This window comes from Homarus americanus, unplaced genomic scaffold (assembly GCF_018991925.1).
Source record: "Homarus americanus isolate GMGI-L3 unplaced genomic scaffold, GMGI_Hamer_2.0 scaffold31037, whole genome shotgun sequence".
NCBI classification, from domain to species: domain Eukaryota; kingdom Metazoa; phylum Arthropoda; class Malacostraca; order Decapoda; family Nephropidae; genus Homarus; species Homarus americanus.
Genome location: NW_024722227.1, coordinates 3,117,278 through 3,142,937, shown reverse-complemented (window position 1 = coordinate 3,142,937; position 25,660 = coordinate 3,117,278). Strand labels below are relative to the sequence as shown.

The following is a 25,660-nucleotide window of genomic DNA, read 5'->3' as shown; positions in this document are numbered from 1 at the left end:
CTTCCTATGTCCTGTCACCTTCCCATGTTCTGTCACCTTCCCCATGTCCTGTTACCTTCCCATGTCCTGTCACCTTCCCATGTCCTGTCACACCTCCCATGTGCTGTCACCTTCCCATATCCTGTCACCTTCCCCCTGTTACCTTCCATGTCCTGTCACCCCCCATGTCCTGTTACCTTCCCCATGTCCTGTCACCTCTCCCATGTCCTGTCACTCCTCCCCATGTCAGGTCACCTTCCCATGTCCTGTTACCTCTCCCATGTCCTGTCACCTTCCCATGTCCTGTCACCTCCCATGTCTTGTCACCTTCCCATGTCACTCTTTGTCACCTTCCCATGTCCTGTCACCTTCCCATGTCCTGTCACCTTCCCATGTCCTGTCACCTTCCCATGTCCTGTCACCTTCCCACTTGTTCTGTCACCTTCCCATGTCCCTGTCACCTTCCCATGTCTTCACCCCATGTCCTGTCACCTTCCTATGTCCTGTCACCTTCCCATGTCCTGTCACCTTCCCATGTCCTGTTACCTTCCCATGTCCCATCACCTTCCCACATGTCCTGTCACTTTCCCATGTCTTGTCACCTCCCCATGTCCTGTCACCTTCCCATGTCCTGTCACCTTCCCATGTCCTGTCACCTTCCCATGTCTTGTCACCTTCTCATGTCCTGTCCGCATCCCATGTCCTGTCACCTTCCCATGTCCTGTCACCTTCCCATGTGTCCCACCTTCCCATGTCCTGTCACCTTCCCATGTCCTGTCCCATGTCCTTTCACCCATGTCTTGTCACCTTCTCATGTCCTGTCACCTTCCCCATGTCCTGTCCCATGTGTTGTCACCTTCCCATGTCCTGTCACCTTGTCACCTCCCATGTCCTGTCACCTTCCCATGTCCTGTCACTTCCCCATGTGTTGTCCCATGTCCTGCCTTCCCCATGTCCTGCTCACCTTCCCCATGTCCTGCTCACCTTCCCCATGTCCTGTCACCTTCCCATGTCCTGTCACCTCCCCATGTTCTGTCACCTTCCCATGTCCTGTCACCTTCCCATGTCCTGTCACCTTCCCCATGTCCTGTCACCTTCCCATGTCCTGTTACCTTCCCATGTCCTGTCACCTTCCCATGTCCTGTCACTTCCCATGTCTTGTCACCTTCCCATGTCCTGTCACCTTCCCATGTCCTGTCACCTTCCCATGTCCTGTCACCTTCCCATGTCTTGTCACCCTCTCATGTCCTGTCACCTTCCCCATGTCCCAAGGTTCCCCATGTCCTTGTCACCTTCCCCATGTCCTGTCACCTTCCCATGTCCTGTCACCTTCCCATGTCCTGTCACCTTCCCATGTCCTGTCACCTTCCCATGTCTTGTCACCTTCCCATATCCTGTCACCTTCCCATGTCTTGTCACCTTCCCATATCCTGTCACCTTCCCATGTCCTGTTACCTTCCCATGTCCTGTCACCTTCCCATGTCCTACTCACGGTTCAGTAAGTATAGAGTGACAGCCTTTGAGCATCGTGTGGCACTGAACGAGGAGAAATGCATGGCGATACATTATTCAAGTAGGTTAGTTCTCTCTCTCTCTCTCCCTCCCTCCCCCCTATTACCCCTTCCTCCATCCTCTTATGTAACAGTACTCCTCTCTCTTCTTCCTTTCCCCTCCCCTCCTCCACCTCGGGCCGGAACACAGCAGCTCCCCCTAATGAACATGTACCAGAAAACATTTCGTGCAGCAGGAATATTGCCCCAGAAATCCTCTCGCTGTACTGTGGTATGGCTGTTCATCCTCGTGTAGAGTGCTGTACACCCTGGCGGCGGCAACACGCGGGGAATTAGCGGAACGGGTAGATAGAGGTAGAAAAATGAAAGAACAAGAAGAGGAGGAGAAAGACAGAGGAAAGAGGGATGGGGGGCAGAGGAGTCTTTCCTCCCCCTCTGAGAGGAGAGTTCAAGAGGGTATTTCGTCATAAAACATGAATCAATAGTGGGCGAGTGTCGGCGAGACGGCCGCCCTCCTTTCACAGCTGGTGGAGGCCGAGGCTAGAGAGGGCTGATTATAAACTGTATACTGTATATATTTTCCCTACTTTCTTAAGCCTTTTGCCTAATACAAGGTGTACAGAAACAAGACTAAATATGGTACACAAACATCTTTCACTTGTTTTATCGTCATTCATTTCTCCTCGCTGGTGTGAAGGAAGTGTTCTCCTCTGGTACTTCCCCTGAGGCCTACAGTCTGGTTTATTCTTGACGCCTCACACAACAAGCCATCATCACTCGTCCTTCACCTCCTCCCTCCCTCTCACAAAAACCTCACCGCCTCTCCTCTTGCTATCTCCTTATCTCACGTACCCTGCTACCTCCTGCACGTCCGTCTTCCTCTCCTCACGTGCATCTTGCCATCCACCTCTTGCCTATCATCCACGTCCTATCCTACCATCCACCTCTTGCCTATCATCCACGTCCTATCCTACCATCCACCTCTTACCTATTCACTCCTACTAATATTTCGTTTCTCATTTTCTCAACATGACTGTATCACGTTAGAAGACATTGGTCAGGTTTCTTTACTCATTCTTCTCATCATATTCATCCCACGTATTGCACTCAACCACGTCATATGCTGTGTGTGTGTGTGTGTGTGTGTGTGTGTGTGTGTGTGTGCGTGTGTGTGTGTGCAACAATGGTATACTGTACTGTATATTCCTCGGATGAATTTACACTGTCATCAGAGAGTAAGGATGGATGGAGGGAATGTGTGTAAAGCTGTCAAAGAAAACGTGAGAGTTACATAAGGGCGGTTGATAAAACAGGACTACAGACATTGGATACAGCTCTTTCGCCTTCGTCCATATCATTGGATTTTGAACCCTTTGTAATATTATGTCAGACAAGTAAATAGTCCTTCCCTTGGCCTTCGTAAATGGTCAAAGCTCTCACTGAGTTGTCTTATTTAAACCATCAAAAGAAGGTTAAACACATTCCTTTGTTTATCTACCTATTTTCCTCTTTTCTTTGTGTTCACCTGCGTCTTTTATTTATGTTTATTTCATTTCACTATGTATTACTCTGAGTGAGTCACCTGTGGGAGTGTGTGTAGCAAGGTTAGTCATTTCACTTGTCCATCAACCATTATACCTGTAACATACGAGAGATAAAACTCTTTGTATTGAGGTACCTGTATGTTACGTGTGTATATTGTGAGGGTCAACATAATAACTTTTTATAAAAATTTTTGTATCTTTAACGTTAGATACTTTTGTTGATAATAATAATAATAATAATTAGTAGTAGTAGTTTATGTGAAATAGTCACATCAACTGGCCCAGATCTGCGTCTTAAAGATCCCAGTCTTTAAATGCTGTCCTTCACAACTGATACATTGGTCTATACAGCCAGGCCCGTCCTTTAGGGGGGGGGGGCGAACAGGGGCGATCGCCCCGAGCGTGTGGGGGCCCCGCGGGGCCCAGCACAAGACCCAGTGACCTCAGACACATTACCTGTTGACTGGTTAATCTGACCTGACGGCTTACTCCACCATCGCAACCGTGACCTTACCATCCATAGCGACAGTCCCATGGGGGTTGGTGGGGGTGGGTTCCTCTGACAGCATAATCTGACTCCATATATATATTATCTGGGGCCCCGCAGTGGCTAAGTTGCCCCGGGCCCCGCACCCTCCTATGGACGGCCCTGTATACAGCTCTTGCCTCACTATAACTTCACCAATAGAAGCGATGGATTCTCGGAGTCATTTTTTTTATTCAATGTCCAGTAATAGAACGAGTCATAAACTTAATCCTCAGAGAATAAGAAAATCCGGTGTGGACAAAATCTGAAAAAAAACTGCGAAGGTTATATGTTTTCTAACATCTTCCAGCATACAGGCAACGAGTAAACGTTTTAAATTTGTGTGAATTACTGTAGATTGTCAGCGGTAACTTGTGGTTCCTCACAGTAGGATGTCTCTGGCACCAGTGTGGACAAATTCTACCACCACACCTCACAAATTGTTTGACGCGGGAGAGAACAGTGTTACGACTCAGGGATTCTCTGTATTGAAATAGGCTTCTTGAATTCCTCCATATTTGATAAAGCGTTGTCACATTTTGACTCGGTGTTGACATAATCACAGGGTTTCATCAGTTAGATTTCGAAGACATTACCTCTAACGTCTTTCCTTTTAGTTTGTTTTGATATATTATAATCTTATGAGCCATTTCTCTTCAAGGTGTCAGGAGCACTTCACCCACCCTACTCATATCTGTGTTATCTCTACCTAACTGTCATCTGCTATGGTATTCCCCTTCTACAAGATCATATGATAATTGTTTACATCACTTTGTATTATGTTATCAACCATAACCAATACACCAAACTCTTGACTGTCTTCAGAACCCCGTTGACACTAAAAATCTTTCAATCACTGAGGGAAATATTTCCTTCCCGAGCGCCAGTCCTCCTCCGCCTTACCAATTGCCTCTCCCTCTCACTCACTTCATCCTTTCCTATATCCACTTTCTTACTTTCTTCTCTCCGCCATTATTCATATCTGTATGTTGTACTATTTTCATTAATCTTTCCCTTGCCCCCCCCCACCACCATTATCTCGGATCCACCTTGGTAAATCCTGTTAGGCCTCCCACACACACACTTTTCACCTCCCACGTATTTCTTATGTTTTCCCTCGTACTCGCCCCCTCACATATTTTTCTCAAGGCTAATACGTTTTTGTCGCCTCTAAATTACTTCCTTCTCTTTCGTCTGGAGTCCACGTGTTTCTTATTTCGTGTCGGCAATTTATTCTGGCATATATTTTTTTTCTTTCAACTACATTATTTTTTGCAACTTCTTAATTACTTGTTCCTCTTTCATCTGCTGGAGTCAAGGTTAGGTTGGGTAGTTCTATGTTTCACGCACGTTAAGCTAATGTAAACGTAACTCTTCCTTTGTTGATGTCCAGCTTTGCCTCTCTCTCTCTCTCTCTCTCTCTCTCTCTCTCTCTCTCTCTCTCTCTAATGTTGAATGAGAAGGAAATGGAAAAACAAAAATTTAAGATCAGAGTAATGATAAAAGAACCGTTGGGTCAAACACTTGCCTCATGGAAATTAATCAGTGTAATTTCTTCAGCAAACCCGATAATTGCTTTTTATTGTAAAGATTTTTTTCTACCTAAGTAAGTAAAGGTTTAATATACGGAGTTTCCTTAAGAGCTGAAATGCCTTGAGGAAGTTGGAAAAGTATGTTATATATTGAAAAACTTTATCAAAACCTTGAAAATAATTTGACATGAGTTGTTTTGTTAGTTTTGTAAAAGGTGATTGGGTATAGATTTAATCTCTCAAAATGTTTACACTTGCAACAAACATTATCAGCCATATTTGATCGATATTTAACTTATAATAATTTAGAAAAATTGTGTTTTGAGGAACTTAATTTAAGCCAAGGTCAGTGAGATCGGCTTTATGATACACTCTTAGTCAACTTACCTCTGGGGATTATAACTAATGTATCTACAAGCACAAGCTTACGTTTTCTCTTGCGGGTAACGTTCCCACAAGTAAATTCCCATATTGTCCCTTGCTTATAAACACACCATCTACCTTTTCCTTAAGACAGAAACTTGAACTTGTGACCTGAGATCCGACATTGTGCATTGTAACACTTATCGGAGGTGAGGACAGCATTTCACTCCAACCTCACGCATAGATCTTTGTACGCACGAGTAGGTCTTTGCATGCCGTTTCCCCTTAGTAAGTGGCCTTCTACTGCCCACTCGTATTGTCACTCAGCCGTCCACTCACACGAGTTAATGTCTCGCCCACACAGCCTAAACTACCTCATTTTATTTAGTCAATCTACATCAACAACTCGCCTACAGCCTCACAATTCTTCACATGATAGCTGAATAGTTTCCTTTAGAAAAAAATGTAGAAAATATGTTAGTTGTTTTTTTCTTCGTGTGGCTTTCGTGATCAGTTACACGCAAATCTAACCTTAGTTCATTTTATATACACCAATTCACCCGTTATTTGGAGTTTAAGCGTTGTTTACGATCAGTACTTTTATATAGAAAAACACACACACACACACACACACACCCACACACACACACACACACACACACACACACACACAAAACAAGAACATACGGAGCCAATAAACTCCTATCTCCACGGTCAAGTTTTGAGACGTGATGAAAAATAACCGAGGAGCGTTGCCCCGAAAGGTAAACAATATCGCATCGTTTTCTGATGTTTTTCTGTGAAGGGGAGCACAATAATAACGTGATCCGGAGGCATAAGGCTGAAGAAACCAATAAAGATTAAAGGCGTGAGACTCTTATTGGGGGAAGGTTGAGCGGGGTGATGAAGAAGTTGAGGAGACGACAAACGAAAGGGCAGGTGTTGGAGGGGGAGGGGGACTTAGGTTGAGAAAAATCATTATCTTGGCGTCGTTTGAGAGAAGGTATTGGAGTATGGTGAAGACAATTAAGAATGAGAGAGAGAGAGAGAGAGATATCGTAACAAATAGCAGAGAAAGTGGAGGTGGAGATACGAATGCCAAAAAAAAAAACAATTATCGAATTGGATGAAGATAATTAATAGCAAAACAAAATCATCAGTCACGTTAAATACAGGTCATGAACTATATATGTATACGTCTATCTCTTTTAATTTGTAATTGTTTATAACTAGTGTATATACTAATGTAAACCAAATTTAAGCTTAGCAAACTTAACCTATGATAACTAAACCTAACCTAACCTATGACAACCAAACCTAACCAATCCTAAACGAACCCCTCCCCCCACTCCCAAAAAATGGCCCTTAAAACTAACAGTCTACTCATACCATTTACTATACAAACACCACACGGACATGACATAAAACATCTCTCCAATACAACTACATACAAGCGGGGTTTATTATATAGTATACACAAGTTAAAGAGTCTTGAACCCTTTATAGAGAAACTGTGTAAACAATCCCGGTATGGTGTAGGTGTACCTTTGTTGACGGACATAATATGATATGGACTGTGGTTTAGGGGATACCGTACTCCAGATAAACATACACACTCACTGTAGACCCAAACTCAATAAAGTGGTTAAAAGAGAATTAATAAAGTAAAACACACGTCGGGATTTGTGTTGCTAATGATCAGTCTGAAAGTTTGTGAGTCTTGTTGAGAAACCAAGGGGGTGAGTTTATAATTGGTCCCACTGAGGTCTGACTGAATTTCTTCTTCTTCTTCTTCTTTCTTCCTTCTTCCTTCTTCCTCTTTCTTCCTTCCTCCTTCCTTCTTCCTTCTTCTTCATCCGTCTTCTTCTACCTTCCTCCTTCCCTCCTTCTTCCATATACTGTATTACCTGCCTATATTTCTCTTACATCATTGTACAAATTTAAAGTGAGTACACAATTATAAATACCAAATACCAAATAATTTACTTTTTAATGTCGGAGTAATGGTTGTTAAGAATTGTTGTCAACATTATTTTGATATGAGTGTTGGCTAATTATTATGGCATGAAATGGGGAATAAGTATATACGTTATTTTAATTTATTCTACATATCTTTTTTATCCCGGCTGTTAGATGTTCTGAAGACATCATAATGAGCGAGAAAATCTCCAGCAAAGTGGCGCATTTTTTGACAGGCGGGAAGAAAGGCAGGGTATGCGTCCAGGGCAACACGCTCCAGGTCTTGAGTGATTTTTTGTCATCTCATATTTTGAATAAAAATATGAGATAATTGTAAATTTTTAAAGAAAAACAGATTTTGTTTAGAATTTGTATCGTTTCTAGAAAAATGGTTATTCGTGTTAAAAAAAACCCTATGTTGTAAGTTTTATTTTGTCTCGTCATGTCTTGGATCTAAAATGACCTTGTATTTTATATTAAAATAACGGACTTGTCTCCGTGGTGGTAGTGAGGGGGGAGAGGTAGCTACAGCCCTCACTCACCACCCCTGCTGCCCGCCCTCACCTCCGCTCCCCACAAAGTTACCTCGTCCGTGAAATCCGAGATTCATTTGGATTTTTTGGTCAAGATTTTATGTGAGGTTGGCCGACCCTGAAGGTGGCCTTCCTCTTTTATCCGGGTTTGGGCCCGACGTGTTCATATAAGCGGAATGTGTTTGGCCACACGGATACAACACTCGTGTAGACCTTGTTAACTGGCCGCTGTATTACCGGTCTGTGTTATCTTCACTTTTTTTTCGTTTAATTATATGACAATATTTGTATATTTTGCTGTTCACATAGTTTTATATCATCAGAAACCATCTTTTTATGTCCTGAATATACAGAGTATATGTATTCTATAATAATAAAAGGACGTGTCCATCCGTGATTGTCTGTCTGTGTAATGATTCAGCTGTAGCGCCAGGGAAGCAGTTAGAAACTTCACACCCATATTACATGAGTACCAAGGTTGTGCACCTCGGTATTACTATTGACCACGGACCCCCGGGTGGTCGGGACAACAAGCAAAATTCTCCCTCGACTGAGATATCACCACGGTGATTGTGGGAGGTGGTTACCCGTGTCAGGGATGACAGGTTATACAGTATATACCTAACCCATGCAAAGCCGGACAATCGGACTATAAAAGGGTAGACAAAGGATGCGAGTTTTCGTTGCGTATAATAAAGTGCCATAAATTCCTTAACAAAATATTCAGCTTCCTATAAATTACCCTTAACCATACTTAACCTAAACATTAACAGTATATACATATTAATACAACATAAAACAATCGTGAAGCAAGGTGGAGGTGGGAGGCAATATAAGATAACAAATACTTAAGTGCGGAGCTGAGATGGCTGGCGAGCAAGGCTGAGTATTGTAGAAGACGGTAGGTAGTCACTGTGCCGTAGGTTTCCAGGATAGGTGATCCTGTGGTCACTTCCCAGAGTGAACTGAACTCTCATCGAACTGGAGCTGACGAGGAAGACTTTGAGGAGGTGACGCAACAACCAGGATATGGAGAAGGGAAACCCCGGAGTGGTAACTAAGAGTAGTCATACTCGGGTTTCGTCCCTAGATGGCGTTGCTCGTGGTGCTGGGTAGGTAGATCATGACAATTGGTGGCGTGGTTCGTAAAAATATATATATATATATATATATATATATATATATATATATATATATATATATATATATATATATATATATTTATATATATATTTATATATATATATATATAAGAAAACCTAACGGAAGTTCTGTGTACATACTGTAAAAGGAAAACTTTTCAGCAGGAAATATCTAGAGATTGAAAGTCAACGCAGCGGGAGTAATGGGAGAGGCACGGAGCCCGAGGATTCGTATTAAGCCTCATAACGGGATGACTTGATGATGAAAAGTGTGGAAGGTATGGGAGAGGTACGGCGGGTATACAGCTGGTAGAGAGGGGGGAGGAGATATTAAACCAAAAACCAGCACAGGAAGTGATAAAAATAGATATAACCATAGGATAATAATGTTTAACTCTGCCAGAAGTTTTAAAGTTAGTGTGTCTGGAGGAGGGAGACTGGCTACCATTGGAAGTAGGACTACGTCAAGGCTGTGCCGCCATGATAATATAATATTCTCACAGATGGTGTCGTAAGACAGGTGGGCACAGGTGAAGTAGAAGTATTTAAGTGTGATTAATAATGGTACAAGAAAAATAAAAAAATGTAAGTTTGGAAGAGTAGGCACCAGGAAGACGTGAATAGTGAATGTAACAAGACACGTAAAAAATTATAAACAAGTTGTAAAGTGAAATAAAAATATTAAATTTTTGCCATCAAACTTAAGAAGACTGAAAATTTTTCTGTTAATGATAAAGGAAAGAAAAATGTAGGTGTTAAACTTATCGTCAAGAAATGGAAGCAACGATGACCATAAACTGCAATTCACTTTTCCTTCTTCAAGTATTAAACACACACACACACACACACACACACACACACACACACACACACACACATACACATACACATTAAACAGCAGGGGATAGCTACCAGAGACACTTGAGAGATATAGCTTTAATTAACCTTAATACCGAGAACTCATCATTAAACTGAGTCTTCCACATAACTAAAAAAAATCATCTGTTACAAACTTTCTCAATAGCAATGTGTAATACCTCAACATATTTACATTATATATGAACGATCTATTTCACTCTTATACTCACTCAATCAGTTCATCACCAGACAGTCACTTATTTCACTGGGGTATTCTTCATTCAGCCGCAGGAAGAAATGTCTGAACCTAACCTAACCGAACCGCACCGAACCCCACCGAACCGCACCGCACCGCACCGAACCGCACCGAACCGAACCGAACCGAACTTAAATTATGAATGAATTGAAACAAGAAAACAGACGGTGGTTGAGAAGCCAAGAAGTAACATCACGGTAGCAGCAGCAATACGGCAGCTGCTGAGAATCTTAAAGGTCTTACTGTAGATCAAAGTTGGTGCTCTGACCTTTGAGAGGGTGATGGGCCCTTTGACTATATGTCTGGTAGTGGTTGTAGAGGTGGTTGGGTAGTGAAGCAGGTGATTAGAAGTTTGACTATTACAGAAATGTGACCAAAAATATCTTACCATCTAAAAAGTTTATTCCATACAAGATTTTGACTGTGATTTTGTTCTTGATGTCCGACAAGTCGTGACGAAAACAAATGTTCATTAAGTTTTCTCGGTGTAACTCTAATAATTGTAATGAAGAAGGTAGGAGGCCTCAGCTTTAAATGTTCAGTAGTGTAGAAGTAAAACGGAACCTGCCTACCTGACGTGAAAGGTAATGTCGGGGCCTCATTATCTCCCAGTGGTCACTAAACTCTTAATGATACTGCTACAGCCTACACTGACGATACTTTGTGTTGTACACTGACCCAGTATACTGACACATTACTGTACAGTATATAATTGAACTATTCACAGACAAGTATTGTACACTAACACACTACGGTGCACTAACACAGTCCAGCACAGTACAACTCACTGACAAGTACAGTACATTGACGGGAAAAAAAACAGCATTGACATACAGTACACAAACAATACAGAGTACACTTACAGTGTTGTACACTGACAAAATAAGAGTACAAAGACACAGTATAGTACACTGATGAAGTAGAATACGCTGTCGCATTAGGTACATAATGTAGCTAATTGTGGTAGAGTACACTGACGCCCTACACTGACATAATACTGTATGCTGCTACAACACACTAACACCATACATGGACAGAACACTGATACAGATGGGAGCTTGGACCAACTTCAAGACGGAGATGATGGTATCAACAACACTGCAGCAGACGAGCTTCACCACTTACAAAATAAACTTACTTTACCTCACACAGCTGGAGAAGTGCGAGCCAGCTGTTGTATACATTAGGCTGGCAGATCCTGTCAACGCTCTTACTAAAAGCAAAAAAGTTTCTTCATGGACGTTGTAAGCACGAGCAGGGTTATAAATATTAACCAAACCTAAAAAAAAAAGTGAACGTGTAGAAAGTGGATCCTATTTACCTGGAGGTTAGAGGCGGTGCGGATACAGCCCAGGGAGGCACCATACTCAACCCTTCACTTCCCATATAACGTCAAGGTCTCGTCCACAGCAGGATCGACACAGACAGCCTCATAAATGAACCCTACTGACTAGTCTAGCTTTTGGTGATATAATCTAAGGCTTCCATATCCCCTGAATTTGTTGTAGGTAAAACCCGGAGTGCCTGGAGTTCCAACAACTATCGACCACCGCTTCGTCAGTATTGCAGAGTTATCGGAAAGTGGGAATATTGATCCGCGAGGAATTACATACATGTTGTAGACGCGCCCTTAATGATAATACTGTTGAGGGAAGTTTTAATGACTTAGGGAACTCTAACATAACCTAACCTAACCTAACACAACACACAGCTTCTATATATCAGGAGTTCTGGCGGTTCAAGGCATTTAACCTCAATAGCCAGAAAACTAAACACACACACGTAAAACATAAAATAAAGATGGTAAAAAAAAAAACCTTGAAACGTGAAGAGAAGAGAGATTTTTACAGGAATGTGTTGTTCCCTTTTCACATGACCATAATATCTTAATACTCTCACGCAGATCAATGTTGCTCAACTCTAAGGAATTTTATCTGAAGCGTTCATGATAACATCCGGGAACTGCCGGCGACTCGAACACTTACAGTGTATGCTGTAGATAGAATAGCATGTGCTATTGTTCGGTTTTTTTTTAGCACACGAAAGGGCAGCTGGTGAATGGTAGACACACGTGGACTCAGCAGGTAGACACACGTGGACTCAGCAGGTAGACACACGTGGACTCAGCAGGTAGACACACGTGGACTCAGCAGGTAGACACACGTGGCCTTGGCAGGTAGACACACGTGGCCTTGGCAGGTAGACACACGTGGACTCAGCAGGTAGACACACGTGGACTCAGCAGGTAGACACAGGTAATCAATGTTTCACTATTCTCAAAAATAGATGAGAGTAATTATTTTTTTCTTTCTCTCTCTTCAACAGACTGCAGTAGTGGAGTGAAGCGTGTGGACCTCCAGGGCCCTCACCACCGACACACCTCCCTTGGCCTCCTCCACCCATAGTCCCAGGTGTGTACATGTATATCTCTCGCTTCCTGGCCACTAGCCTCCCTCTACCTGCTATGATTAAATCTCTTGGTAATGTTAATTTGATTTTTAAACGTCTAGTTTCCCGTGGATCAATGTTATAATGACTTACTCTTGAGTTTATTATTTTACACTCATACTACTACTTTGCATGTCACTCGGAATCGAGTATGGCGATCATTCAGCTATGACACAGTGATATGAGTTATTAAGGATGTCACCTTTGTTAGTGAACTCTGAAGTAACTAGAGAGGCCGATACGGGATCGGCAGCGCCGTCCACAGATGTTGCACGTGTGGAGGGTTACATCTAGTGTGGGAGGGGCGGCGGCGGCGCTGGCCTTTGTCTGGCTTATTATGCAGTTGAGCTAACTCGAAAGTATTGATTCCTTCTCGTGTGGTGCTCCTCCAAGCATTACGGTGTGGAGTAATCGTCTCCCAAGTGAGGGATTCGATTTGGCACTCTTTCAGGTTTGTCTTAAGACTGTCCTTATACCTTTTCCGTTGTCCGCCAGCGTTACGTTTACTATTCGTTAGGTGATTGTAAAGTAGCTGCTTTGGCAGTCTACTGTCGTCCATGCAGGTAACATGGCCAGTCCAACGTAGTTGTTCATGGATACTGGTAGCCTCGATGCTCCTACAGTTGGTGTCAGCGAGAATATTGGCACTTGTTCTCTTATCTTCCCAACGAACTCTTGAGGATGGAACGTAAGACTATGTTGGTGAAAGTTTTCAAGTGCCTTGAGGTGCCTCCTGTATGTGACCCATGTCTCGCTGCCATACAGAAGGGTGGGGAGGACCACTGTTCTATATACGTGCAACTTTGTATCTAATTTCAGTTCCCTACAGCTGAAGACACGGGTACGGAGTCTACCAAAGGCTTGAGATGCAGACTGATCCGATGTTGAATCTCTTCATCGATGTCCGCGGTGGTGGACAGGTGGGAGCCGAGATACCGAAAGTGGGTAACATTAGATAGGGTAGTACCGCTAAGCTGGATGGATGGTGGAGGGGTGACTGAACCAGGGGCAGGCTGAAAGAGAATCTGAGTCTTACGTACATTCACATCACGGCTGAAGTGTGCATACGCAACTGCGTAGGTGTTTATCATCTACCATAGGTCGCGTTCAGTATGAACGACGAGGGTGAGGTCGTGTGCATACTGAAGTTCAGTGATGGAAACGGCCGACACCTTTGTTCCTACCTGGAGTCGTCTTATATTGAAAAATCCCTTCATCCGTTCCTGAATGTCCATACCGCCGGCTAAATTGGCACTGGTACGAGTAAGGAAGGCAGCCAAGAAAATGGAAAAGAGAGTTGGTGCCAGTACACACCCTTGTTTTACCCCCGTTTAGATGGGGAAGAACACAGACTATGTACCATTGTACCATTGCGTAGGACACTGCCGTTCATGCCATCGTGGAGTTGCCTCACAAAGGCAATGAATTTGGGTGGGTTGCCTAAGCAATTGGGGGTCCGCCAGAGGGCTTCCCTGTTGACCAAGTCGAAGGTCAATGAAGGCCATGTACATGTCACAACGCTGTTCTCTGCAGTTTTTCTCTATCTGGCGGGCAGCAAAGAACATGTCAGTGGTGCCATGTGATGGTCTCAAGCCACATTGAGATTCTGGGAGGAAGTTTTCCGCCTCAGCAAGAAGTCTGTTTACGAGGACTCAAGAGGTAATCTTGCCAGCTACGGACAGCAGTGAGATCCTGCGGTAGTTGCCACAGTCTGACCGGTCTCCCCTGTTCTTATAAATATTGACAATGGAGGCATCTTTAAAAGCTTGGGGGATTTCCTCCCTTTCCCATATATTCTCCAGGAGAGAGTGGAGACGGCTGGTAAGCAGAGGTCCTCCTGCTTTATACACCTCGGCTGGGATTCCACCAGGCCCTGTTGCTTTGTTATTTTTCATCTGCTTAATGGCAGTAGCTACCTCATCCAAGGATGAAGATAGCTGAGGTGGGTCAGTTCTGGATGCTGAGTGCACCTGCTGGGTGGTCAGGACATCCACATCGGTGTTTCGGTTGAGCAGTGCTGAAGGAGGCCTTCTTCGTCTTTAATTAGGGAGTTACCGTCGGATGAGTGGATGTGCGGTTGCCCAGTCAGGTTGTTTCTTTAGGCAGGCTATGTTTAGGGTACCTTTTCTAGCCGCCCCCTCCATGTGTTGTAAGGAGAGTGGCTCCTGGGACGGGCTGCTAAGTCGCACAGACAGGACCGGATTGAACTGCTGTCTAGATCCCAGTGCATAAACGACCTTATCTGTGCCTCCCATGTGCAGAGTTGTGACTAGAGAGTTCCAGCAGTCATCTCTGCCTGTCCCCGTCGCCACTCGTCTGTTGCCATAGGACTCTTGGGGGTATAGGGGTTTTGATGATGATGAGAGGTATGATGAGCTGAATGATGGCTGCTCGTGACTTGATATGTGGTGAAGCAGTTAGTTGCAACCACTGAGGAGAGGGAGAGTTGCAATGGACTGCCGATAGCCCAGTTTGTTGGGTTTTGCCTTAGTAGCCTGTCCATCATGTACTGCTTTCATCTGCCGGTGTAGTCGTTGGGTTCCCATGTTGGTCACCTCTTCCGTCTCTACCGCATTTGGGGTCTTACTGGAGCTCTGTAAGCATGTTTGCCTTATGCGGGGCTCCACTGCAGATTTTTCGTTTGGGGTTTACTCCAGGACGTGTCCACATGCCAGTGGGCATATGTATTATCCCTCTGGGGCCTACTGCTGCTCCGAGATCCTCTGCTGGTCTAGCCTGGACCCAAGAGACACCCAGCTACCACGTGCTGCCACAGGGAGTCACAGCAGGAGTCTTGATGGTGAAGAGGCTGTGTACTGGCAGGGAAAGACTTCTTCATCACCACGAGGGCTAGCCAGCTGCAGTAGCTGAAAGCGAGGGGAAGCAAGCAGTGCATGCACCTTAACACTAACATAATGCTGTCCCACTTGACGCGTTACATCACCCTACACACACACACACACACACACACACACACACACACACACACACACAACGTAAACACCTAGAAAAAGTGCAAAAGAGGGCATGCAAGATTATTCTCTCCCCTTCCTACTCCACATATCAAGAAGCGCTCAACACACTGACCCTTTCGACTCTCACTGACCATCACCACGGCCTCATCTGCAAATTTGGTAAGAAGCTTCTACACCATCCTCGACACCGGCCCCTACTACCACCTGAGATCCCCTGTCCGAGAATTGCTGTTCGACACCACAACCGCATCCAGCCCATACGTGCACGAACTGATCGCTATAAGAACAGCCCAGTCCCAACCATTGTAAAAATTATCAATAACATGTAATAAATCAGTGTATTCACTCCCAGTAAACACTGCTCCCTACACTGTCACTATGTTGAAATGAACTGTATTTTGAGCTGATCCCCATCTAAGTTACTATATGTCTTATTTGTGTCACTTATGTCACTTGTATATTATTTGTAATTCGTAACCCATTCCCCAAATATGTAACTGTATATTTTCAGCCTTCTGGCTGCCAAGCTCTTTCAATAAACCGTTAATTATTATTATTATTATTATTACACACACACACACACACACACGTATATGCAACAAACAATCGTGATCACAAACTCATAAATACACAAAGGAACAAATGTGTTCTTTTTCTTGTTCTAATTTTTGGGTTCATTATGAAAACATATATACGGAGACAGGTGAGAAAATGGTGGTGTTTACTGAGTCAACATTGTTACCAAAGAGGCGAGGTCACCAGTGTGTTCTCCCCCTCCGTCTCTCCCTCTCTTCCTCCTTCCTTCTTTCCTCCCTTTTTTCCCTCCCATCTTCCTCCTTCTCTCTCCCCTTTCTTCCTCCCTCCCTCCCTCTCTCCCTCCCTCTCGTATCCTTCTGGTAGTTTGTGGTTGTGTTCTGTTACCGATTCTTTTCCGTCACTATGCGGTGTTGACGTTTGTGATGGTTAAATAAAATGGCTCCTGATCTCAGAGGATAAAGTAGAACAAAGTTGGTTAAAATAATTATTTGGTGTGTCCAAACTAACCTGAAGATCTGATTCTCAAAAGTTCCTACGTTCGGGTTCCCCCCCTCCCTTCCCTCCCTCCCTCCCCTACCTCCCTCCCTCCCCCTACCCTCCCTCCCTCCCCTCCCCTCCTACCCTCCCCTCCCCTACCCTACCCTCCCTACCCCTACCCTCCCCTCCCTCCCTCCCCTCCCTCTCTCCCTCCCTCCCCTACCCTCCCCTACCCTCCCTATAAATTGGACGACCACAGGTATAGGAGTACTGAAAGTGCACTCTTGTGGAAATATCAGGTGACGTTATCTGTTTATTCATCATCAAGTATGGCGGCATGTTTACACTGACGTAGAGAGGGATGGGAGATAAGCTCCCCCCCTCCCCCCCTCAGAGTAAAACAAACACCCCCCCACACACACAGAGTAAACAAACACCCCCACACACAGAGTAAACAAACACCCCCCACACACAGAGTAAACAAACACTTCTCCCCCACACACAGAGTAACAAACACCCCTTCTCCCCACACACAGAGTAAACAAACACCCCCCCCCCCACACACACACAGTAAACAAAACACATGATATAACAACAGTGACGATGCTTGGGGAATATCTGTTGAGCTGTCACGGTGAAGCTTTATAAATACAGATCCAAGGTTAAATGTTTCCTTGATCTTCCCTTGTTCTCCATAACACACAGCGTCTTTATTTTTGTTCTTTGTGGCGCCCTGAACTTATTCTACCCTTCCCTGTTCACATTCTTTCCACTTGATGATTTAAAAAAAAAAAAACCTATCGCTATCAGCAGGGGTTAGGTTAGGTTAAATAAAATGTGGCGAAAGTATGATTAATGTAGGTTAGGTAATATAAGCTAGAATGCTGTAAGGTAACCTGTGTACTGTATATTACTAGGGTCTGTTATAGATGCATTACCCGAGTGGAGGTGACGGAAGATAGTGCACGACCCTCGCCTATAGACTGTCCTTAACCACCTATAGACTGTCCTTAACCACCCATAGACTGTCCTTAACCACCTATAGACTGTCCTTAACCACCTATAGACTGTCCTTAACCACCTATAGACTGTCCTTAACCACCTATAGACTGTCCTTAACCACCTATAGACTGTCCTTAACCACCTATAGACTGTCCTTAACCACCTATAGACTGTCCTTAACCACCCATAGACTGTCCTTAACCACCTATAGACTGTCCTTAACCACCTATAGACTGTCCTTAACCACCTATAGACTGTCCTTAACCACCTATAGACTGTCCTTAACCACCTATAGACTGTCCTTAACCACCTATAGACTGTCCTTAACCACATGTCGACTCTATCTTCAAAACTCTGGAGATGCATAAAGAACATAACGACACACGCACGGAATATATTATACAGTCTATATAACAGATAGGTAATGAGAACAGGATTATTATAAGTAAACTGTTCAGAGGTGTGCAGGGCAGTATGTGGCCACAGTGAGGTCTACTATATGAGTGCTGCTCCTCCCGTGGCTCAAGGCTGCGACTCATGTTAACGTGTTACTCACCAAACTGTTATTAACATTAAATTGTTACTCACATTATATGGAGGTGTTATTCACAAGGAGGTGTTACATGGAGGTGTTACTCACGAGGAGGTGTTACATGGAGGTGTTACAGGAGGTGTTACTCACGAGGAGGTGTTACATGGAGGTGATACTCACGAGGAGGTGTTACATGGAGGTGTTACAGGAGGTGTTACTCACGAGGAGGTGTTACATGGAGGTGTTACTCACAAGGTATTACATGGAGGTGTTACTCACAAGGAGGTGTTACTCACGAGGAGGTGTTACATGGAGGTGTTACTCACAAGGTATTACATGGAGGTGTTACTCACAAGGAGGTGTTACTCACGAGGAGGTGTTACATGGAGGTGTTACTCACAAGGAGGTGTTACTCACAAGGAGGTGTTACTAAGGAGGTGTTACATGGAGGTGTTACAAGGAGGTGTTACATGGAGGTGTTACAAGGAGGTGTTACTACAAGGTGTTACATGGAGGTTACTCACAAGGAGGTGTTACATGGAGGTGTTACTCACAAGGTGTTACATGGAGGTGTTCACAAGGAGGTGTTACATGGAGGTGTTACTGGAGGTGTTACTCACAAGGTGTTACATGGAGGGTTACTCACAAGGTGTTACATGGAGGTGTTACTACAAGGAGGTGTTACATGGAGGTGTTACTCACAAGGTGTTACATGGAGGTGTTACTCACAAGGAGGTGTTACATGGAGGTGTTACTCACAAGGAGGTGTTACTCACAAGGTGTTACATGGAGGTGTTTCACAAGGTGTTACATGGAGGTGTTACTCACAAGGAGGTGTTACAGTGTTACTCACAAGGTGTTACATGGAGGTGTTACTCACAAGGAGGTGTTACATGGAGGTGTTACTCACAAGGAGGTGTTACTCACAAAGAGGTGTTACTCGAGGAGTGTTACATGGAGGTGTTACTCACAAGGAGGTGTTACTCACAAGGTGTTACTCACAAGGAGGTGTTAGCCTTTAGTATCCTAAGGCCAGTTTTCACGTCCTCTCCCAGGCTTCCATTTTCTCAGATCACAGCTCTCACCCCTCCTCCTCCCTCTCACCCAGCACACCTCACCTCACCCTCCTCCTCCCTCTCACCCAGCACACCCCACCTCCTCCTCCCTCTCACCCAGCACACCTCACCCCTCCTCCTCCCTCTCACCCAGCACACCTCACCCCTACTCCTCCCCTACTCCCCGCCACTTTCTCCCCATGAATGTCTCCCTCACCTCTTCAGTCAGCATCTTCTCCCTCTTAATTATCTTAGTTATTTCCTTCTTGTTTCTGTCTTCCTCCTCTCCCCTCCCCCCTCTTCCCTGCCCCCTCCTCTTCGGTTGTTACCTCCTCCCACCCCCTTCACACTGCCAATCCTTTCCTTTCCTGGAACTTTCTTTCCTCTCTGTCTCTCTCTCTCTCCCTCTCTCCCCTCCTCTCTCTTCTCTCTCTCCCTCTCCTCCCCCTCTCTCCTCTCTTTCCTCTCCCTCCCTCCCTCATTAAAATATGTACACTCCACCTCCTGCTCTCTACTACCCTGTACCTGTTAAGTGTATACCCTCCCATCAACCCCCCCCCCCACTTACATCGTTGACTCCTGCTTTATTTTGTATTCTATTTTTACCTTTCCACCCCCCCTTCCTTCCTCACCTTCCGTCCCTCACACCTTTCCCCTCTCATCACCCTCTCGCTTCCATCATCCTTCTCCTCCTCCGTCCTCATTACCTCTCCCTCCTCTCCCAATCCTCTGAGGTAACGAGTGAATAAGGAAAGGGGAATGATGGGGATGGGAAATGATGGGAGAGGAGGGGGGGGGGGGGGGAAAGCGTAAGGAAACAAGGAACGTGAAAAAGGAACTAAATGAAATAGTAACTTCTGGCGAGAACTTGTTGATATTCCGGTGGGGAGGAAGGTTCAGGGGAGGGAGTTGGTATGGGCCAACATGACAGTTGACCTGGCTGCTGCCAGAGCAGCGCCAGGTACGTCTTGATCCTTCGGTGGTCAAGGATGAAGTATGTGTGTGTGACTGTAAGGTCTACTGTCGCCCATGCGGGTAACATGGTCCGTCCAAAGTAGAAGATAAAATACGAGTTCAGTCTTTTAATGAATATGTAATTAATATTTGAGAACTGCAAAAAGTTGGTGAGCGCAATACTGGTGACGGAGTCATACAACATTTATTCACTTCTTTGTTTTTACAACGTCTTGTTCTTGTTGATGTTCAGTACAGTACAGCTGCTCCTCCGGGTAGTTAGTGTTACTGCAAACAACACGTGTGTTGACATTTTTATATCCAGACAATAGTGGTAGGTTATGGAGGGAGCTTCGTGTGCACTGTGATACAATTTAGGGTTTTCTTCTAAGGTGTCTTCAATTGCTGTCGTTTTCTGTGATGAGGTAGACACGACAGTTACGGTAGAATGTAGCTTCAAAACATTGTGAGCAGTTTAAATCCTCGCACTTTTAACACGACCTGGACTGCAGTGAATATTTCTACAATGATTAATGCCAGTGATATCACCAGTAAAATTACGCTGTATATATATGCAGTGAAAGTTTGTGTTCATGTAAACAGCCTCGCTATCACTATCCTAGAAGTAAAACTCACAGTTCTGCAGTGTTCATTGGTCTCATCGTGGTGAAGGTCTAGGCACAGGTATACGTCTCCCCTAAAACTGCAGTCATGTGATGCCAGCAACAAGTTCTCCGAAATAAGTGAAGGTTGAGTCAGGAGGGCTAGGCGTGCGTGACGTTTGATCAGATCGCTGGCATCAAAGACATGTTCGAGTGCATCGTCGATTTGTAAGTCGTTCAGATTCAACTGATAAATTTCTGGTGCTTCATTTAATTCAACTTCAATTATTCTTGGAACTAAGGAATATGTGAGTGTTTGTACAAGTCCTCCCAGAGAGCTCCAGTACTCGAGAAGTTCACCCCTGTCAATATTGTTGTTGTTCACGTTATATTCTGGCAAAACTGTTTCACTTTCAAAACCGATTCCTAAATTCTCTTTGAGTCTCGTTTAAAGGATAAGTAAATCTGCCTGAGGTAAGGACGTGCTGGTCTCATCTGCTGGAACACTTGCAACTAGGGAGGAGTTAGGCACAAGTTTGCTGCATCTGCTGTTTGATGACAATTTCAAGTTTAATCTCGAAAGGTTTTACATCAGAACACATTTAGGATAAAAGCTATCCTTTACCTTGCAGCCTCACACTCGGCTCAGAGGCATTTCAGGATCTTTTCCCAACTAAGTCATCTAATTTTGCGTAAGTTCTCTGGATTCATTTGAGGAAAATTAAGCGCCATCTGACCAAGGTAAGGGTAGGCCGGATGGAATCTCTACACGAGCCGGAAGCATGACATAGATGGCCTGCTACTGTCTTTAAGAGAGTCGGGTTTCCTCAAAGAACGTTATGTGAATTAAAATTATTCAGTTTTGCCTTGTTTTTGATGCGAAAATAATTGAAACGATTATAGTGTAATTCGTGACGTGTACAGCGATATGAACGTTCGTGTTAAGACTAAATTGAAAAAAAAATGTTCATCAGAAATCCTATGTAGGATCTCTCGTTCCTCTTCAATGATTTTATTACACCTACCTTGATGTTATTAAGCCACATATGAACGGGAGGGCGAGTGGGTCGTGAGGATATTACAAGGGTTCACCAAAGCATAGCCAGAGCTTCAGTAGAGTTATGGAAAGCTATACGCCGCTATACAACGCTACACACTTGACTGACTTAGTGGCGCGTTAGGGTGTACAGGTGTGAGGCTCCCATGATAATAAAGTAACACAGCCCCCCCCCCCTCAATACCACCTACAGCCTACCGTAGATTAAAGGTGTTCCTCTACCACAAAACAAAATTTCAGCAAGTGAGTCGCCGATGGTATTTTATCACCACTAATGTTTGCCTCCAGGCGGCTACTGCAGGTCTGTGCGGGATGAGGCAATGTTAACGTTGGCCAGGTGAAGCAAATGCTTCAGCCGCTACGAAAGACGCCTCATGTTGTCGGTACTCAAGTGGTCACTGTAGTTATAACCGTATTCGACCAACTTTACTTTCCAAACTGTAGAGCTACAGACCCATCCACACCTAGATCGACTTGGGTTGCATCTGGAGCGAACCAGTGAACCCCAGACAAGTACGCTAGTACCGCATCCACTCGACCACGGCGGCACATTTCTAAGATCATTAAGGCAGCTTTAATATCTTCCCTTTAAACATTCAGAATAGATCCTACCGTACACCTGATGGATCACTCTACATATTACTACTGACGAGGACAAAGATCTAGTATCCAGCTGCGGGATGGAGGTTTAGAGGCGGTGGGGGGGATTTAGTGAGGCGGAAAAGACAACAAAAGTTTTATAACCGTTGAGTTACAAAGGTTTTATTCGGTGTTGGGGCTTTAGGGTTTTGTTTACAGCTACAGGATCGATGGTGAGGGCACGGGGGGCACCTCAGGGGATGACTCAATACTCATCCCTCAACACTCATACATCTACCACTCAACACTCATACATCTACCACTCAACACTCATACATCTACCACTCAACACTCATACATCTACCACTCAACACTCATACATCTACCACTCAACACTCATACATCTATACTGTATTCATCTAAGTATTGTAACTGGTGTTGTGTTGCCACGGGAGGAGGTAGAGGGTGTGTGAAGGGCGTACATACCTGTGTGTGTGTGTGTGTGTGTGTGTGTGACCTGCTGTATTCCCTGACGTTGATATCACTTTTAACGTGGCAGAAAGATCACGTTGAAGAGACACTTGGGGTTATGTCTTGGCGGATCTGGTAACGCTAGACTTCTTTAATCGTGGAGTGAGTGACGATACTAAGACTGCAGTGGTGAGTGACGGTGCCAAGACGGTAGTGTAAGTGACGGTACCAAGAGTGCAGTGTGAGTGACGATACTAACGCCCGTATTATTAAACAACATCTTCCCGCAGTACAGTACTTAACGGGTAGGTGTGGCGGTAAAATTAACTAATTCCATTTTATACATCATAATAAAATACTATCACGTTCTATTGATGTAATGTTTTTATTACATATTAATTCACTGCATGTATAAAAAAGTCCCTAAGTTAATTTGTAGTGTATGTGATATCGTTGGGGATAAGTGGCAACTGTCCCTTCTCCTCTCTACCCCGTGCAGGATGTGTGGAGGAAGCGTGGTGCAGGCGACGACACTATTGATGCCGCTCTTCCTCCTCCTGCTAGTGATCATCCCGCCAGGTAAGTCACCTCATCGCCTCTTCACTTTTCTCTTAACTGGATGATATTGATGATGAATATAAGAGTCTTGTACTGAGGCTCCTAGTGGTAAGAAATACATACATATATATACTTTTGGTTAATTTTCATGTTCTCTTTCGAGTTGTCCATAGAAGTATTGAATTAATGATAGAAATAAGTAAGTGGAAGAAGGGTAAGTGGAGTTATTTAAGGAACAGAGTCTCGTAGATTATATAGTTTGTATTAATGATGATTAGAAAATTAGCGCGCACACATACATCCAGACACGTAAAACAGTGACACACACACACACACACACACACACACACACACACACTACAGTAATAAAGAGAATAGAGAGAGAGAGGAGTGGGAGGGAGGCAGTGTACCAGTTCCATAACACAGGCCGTCACTATACTGTTGTTGGGGGGGGGATACCTCCATCTGTTATATCCGTCTCAGGTAAACATCTCACTGGATGTCAAAAAAGGGGAGTAGGTTTCTAACTCTGTCCCTTTAAAGCGAGAGTCCAGATAAACTGGCTCCCCTAAAAATTTGGTGAATTGAGGGTGTGTAGCGGCGTGTGGAGGGTGTGTAGGGGCGTTGGAAGGTGCGTAGGGGTGTGTGGAGGCTTGTGAAGGGCGTGTATAGGCGTGTATATTTTTTTTTGCAATTCTGTTATTGAGAAAATTAAAGGAATATTTTATGCATGTTGTTGGATATCTATTGGATGAGCTAAACTGTAATGTGTCCTTGAGGAATTAACACGGGAGTAGAAGCGACCAGTTAACACGGGAGTAGAAGCGGCCAGTTAACACGGGAGTAGAAGCGGCCAGTTAACACGGGAGTAGAAGCGACCAGTTAACACGGGAGTAGAAGCGGCCAGTTAACGGGAGCGCGGCCAGTTAACACGGGAGTAGAATCGCCAGTTAACACGGGAGTAGAAGCGGCCAGTTAACACGGGAGTAAAGCGGCCAGTTAACACGGGGTAGAAGCGCCAGTTAACACGGGAGTAGAAGCGGCCAGTTAACACGGGAGTAGAAGCGACCAGTTAACACGGGAGTAGAAGCGACCAGTTAACACGGGAGTAGAAGCGGCCAGTTAACACGGGAGTAGAAGCGGCGGCCACCCTTTACACCATAAATTACACAGCGTATATAGGAGGTGCCAAGGTATGAATGCGAGTGACGAACAGAATTTCCAAGGTGTCGAGTGGGTGAGACGGAGACAAGATTGGAGAAGCACCTTGACTCTCGTCCATCATCCCCCTCTCACCACTCCCTATGCCTTCTCCCTTCCTCTGTAGCTCACCATTAATTATATTTGGACTCCATTATTCATCTTCTGTCCCATTCCCTGGGTTCAGGGTAAGGAAGGAAGGAAGGAAGGAAATGGTTGACTGGCTTCCTCTGGTCCCCTGCACAGTCCTGGGAGTGGATGCAGCTCTCTGACGATACACTAATACCACTTAATACTACTACTACTACTACTACTTTTTTATATATATTTTTTTTTAATTGAAACGTGGCCTCCATTTTTCCCCCAATAGTCACACCTTCGCCACCATTTAATTACCTTAATATTAAATATCCTAATACATAAGTAGCTATCCTATCTGTATTAAATTAGTTGAGCCGCAGATCTATGCGGCATTCAGTGACTGTAGCCTCATAGACAATATCTGCAGCAGTTGTCGGAGTTGGGGCAGAAGCTCTCGTTCCCCTGAGGCAGAGCAAAGCCGACCAAAGGAGAGAGAAAGACAGTCGACATCTCATCCAGGCTGTAACATAACTTCTGGGCTGCTGCTTCTGTTCGGAGATAAACTCCGCGAGTCTGGCGTAGAAACATCTTGCACTTGGTCGCATCCCACCAGAGGTTGTGAACACTAGAGGAGTGAAGCTGCCTTGATCAACGTTTTGAATTCTCCCCATATGCCCTTCTCTTGTCGTTCTCGTTCCTCCTATGTGCAGCATCGAGAGCTAGGTTACGGTGACATGCGGCCATGGGATCAAAAATCCTGATGTCGAAGAAAGCTCGCTGTCCCCGCGTCCAGAATCCTCGAGCACTGACGTCCACACCGGCTTCGTTAGATGTGTTTGAAGTCCTGTGTTGGAAGATCTCACCATCCAATGGAAGGAGGGTCGGTTCTACCATGACATCCCGGCAGATTTCCTTCAACATATTTGCTG

At 44.6% G+C, this 25,660-nt stretch overlaps 1 protein-coding gene across 1 annotated transcript in view; it reads left to right on the top strand.

The window, feature by feature from the left end:
• LOC121862543 overlaps positions 1-25,660 on the top strand; it is a 119,831-nt gene that overhangs the window by 79,105 nt on the left and 15,066 nt on the right. The window contains exons 3-4 of the mRNA XM_042360844.1: positions 12,529-12,614; positions 23,392-23,471. Coding sequence (XP_042216778.1) covers positions 23,393-23,471 — 79 coding nt within the window. The 5' untranslated portion in view covers positions 12,529-12,614; position 23,392. The remainder of the gene's footprint in view (positions 1-12,528; positions 12,615-23,391; positions 23,472-25,660) is intronic.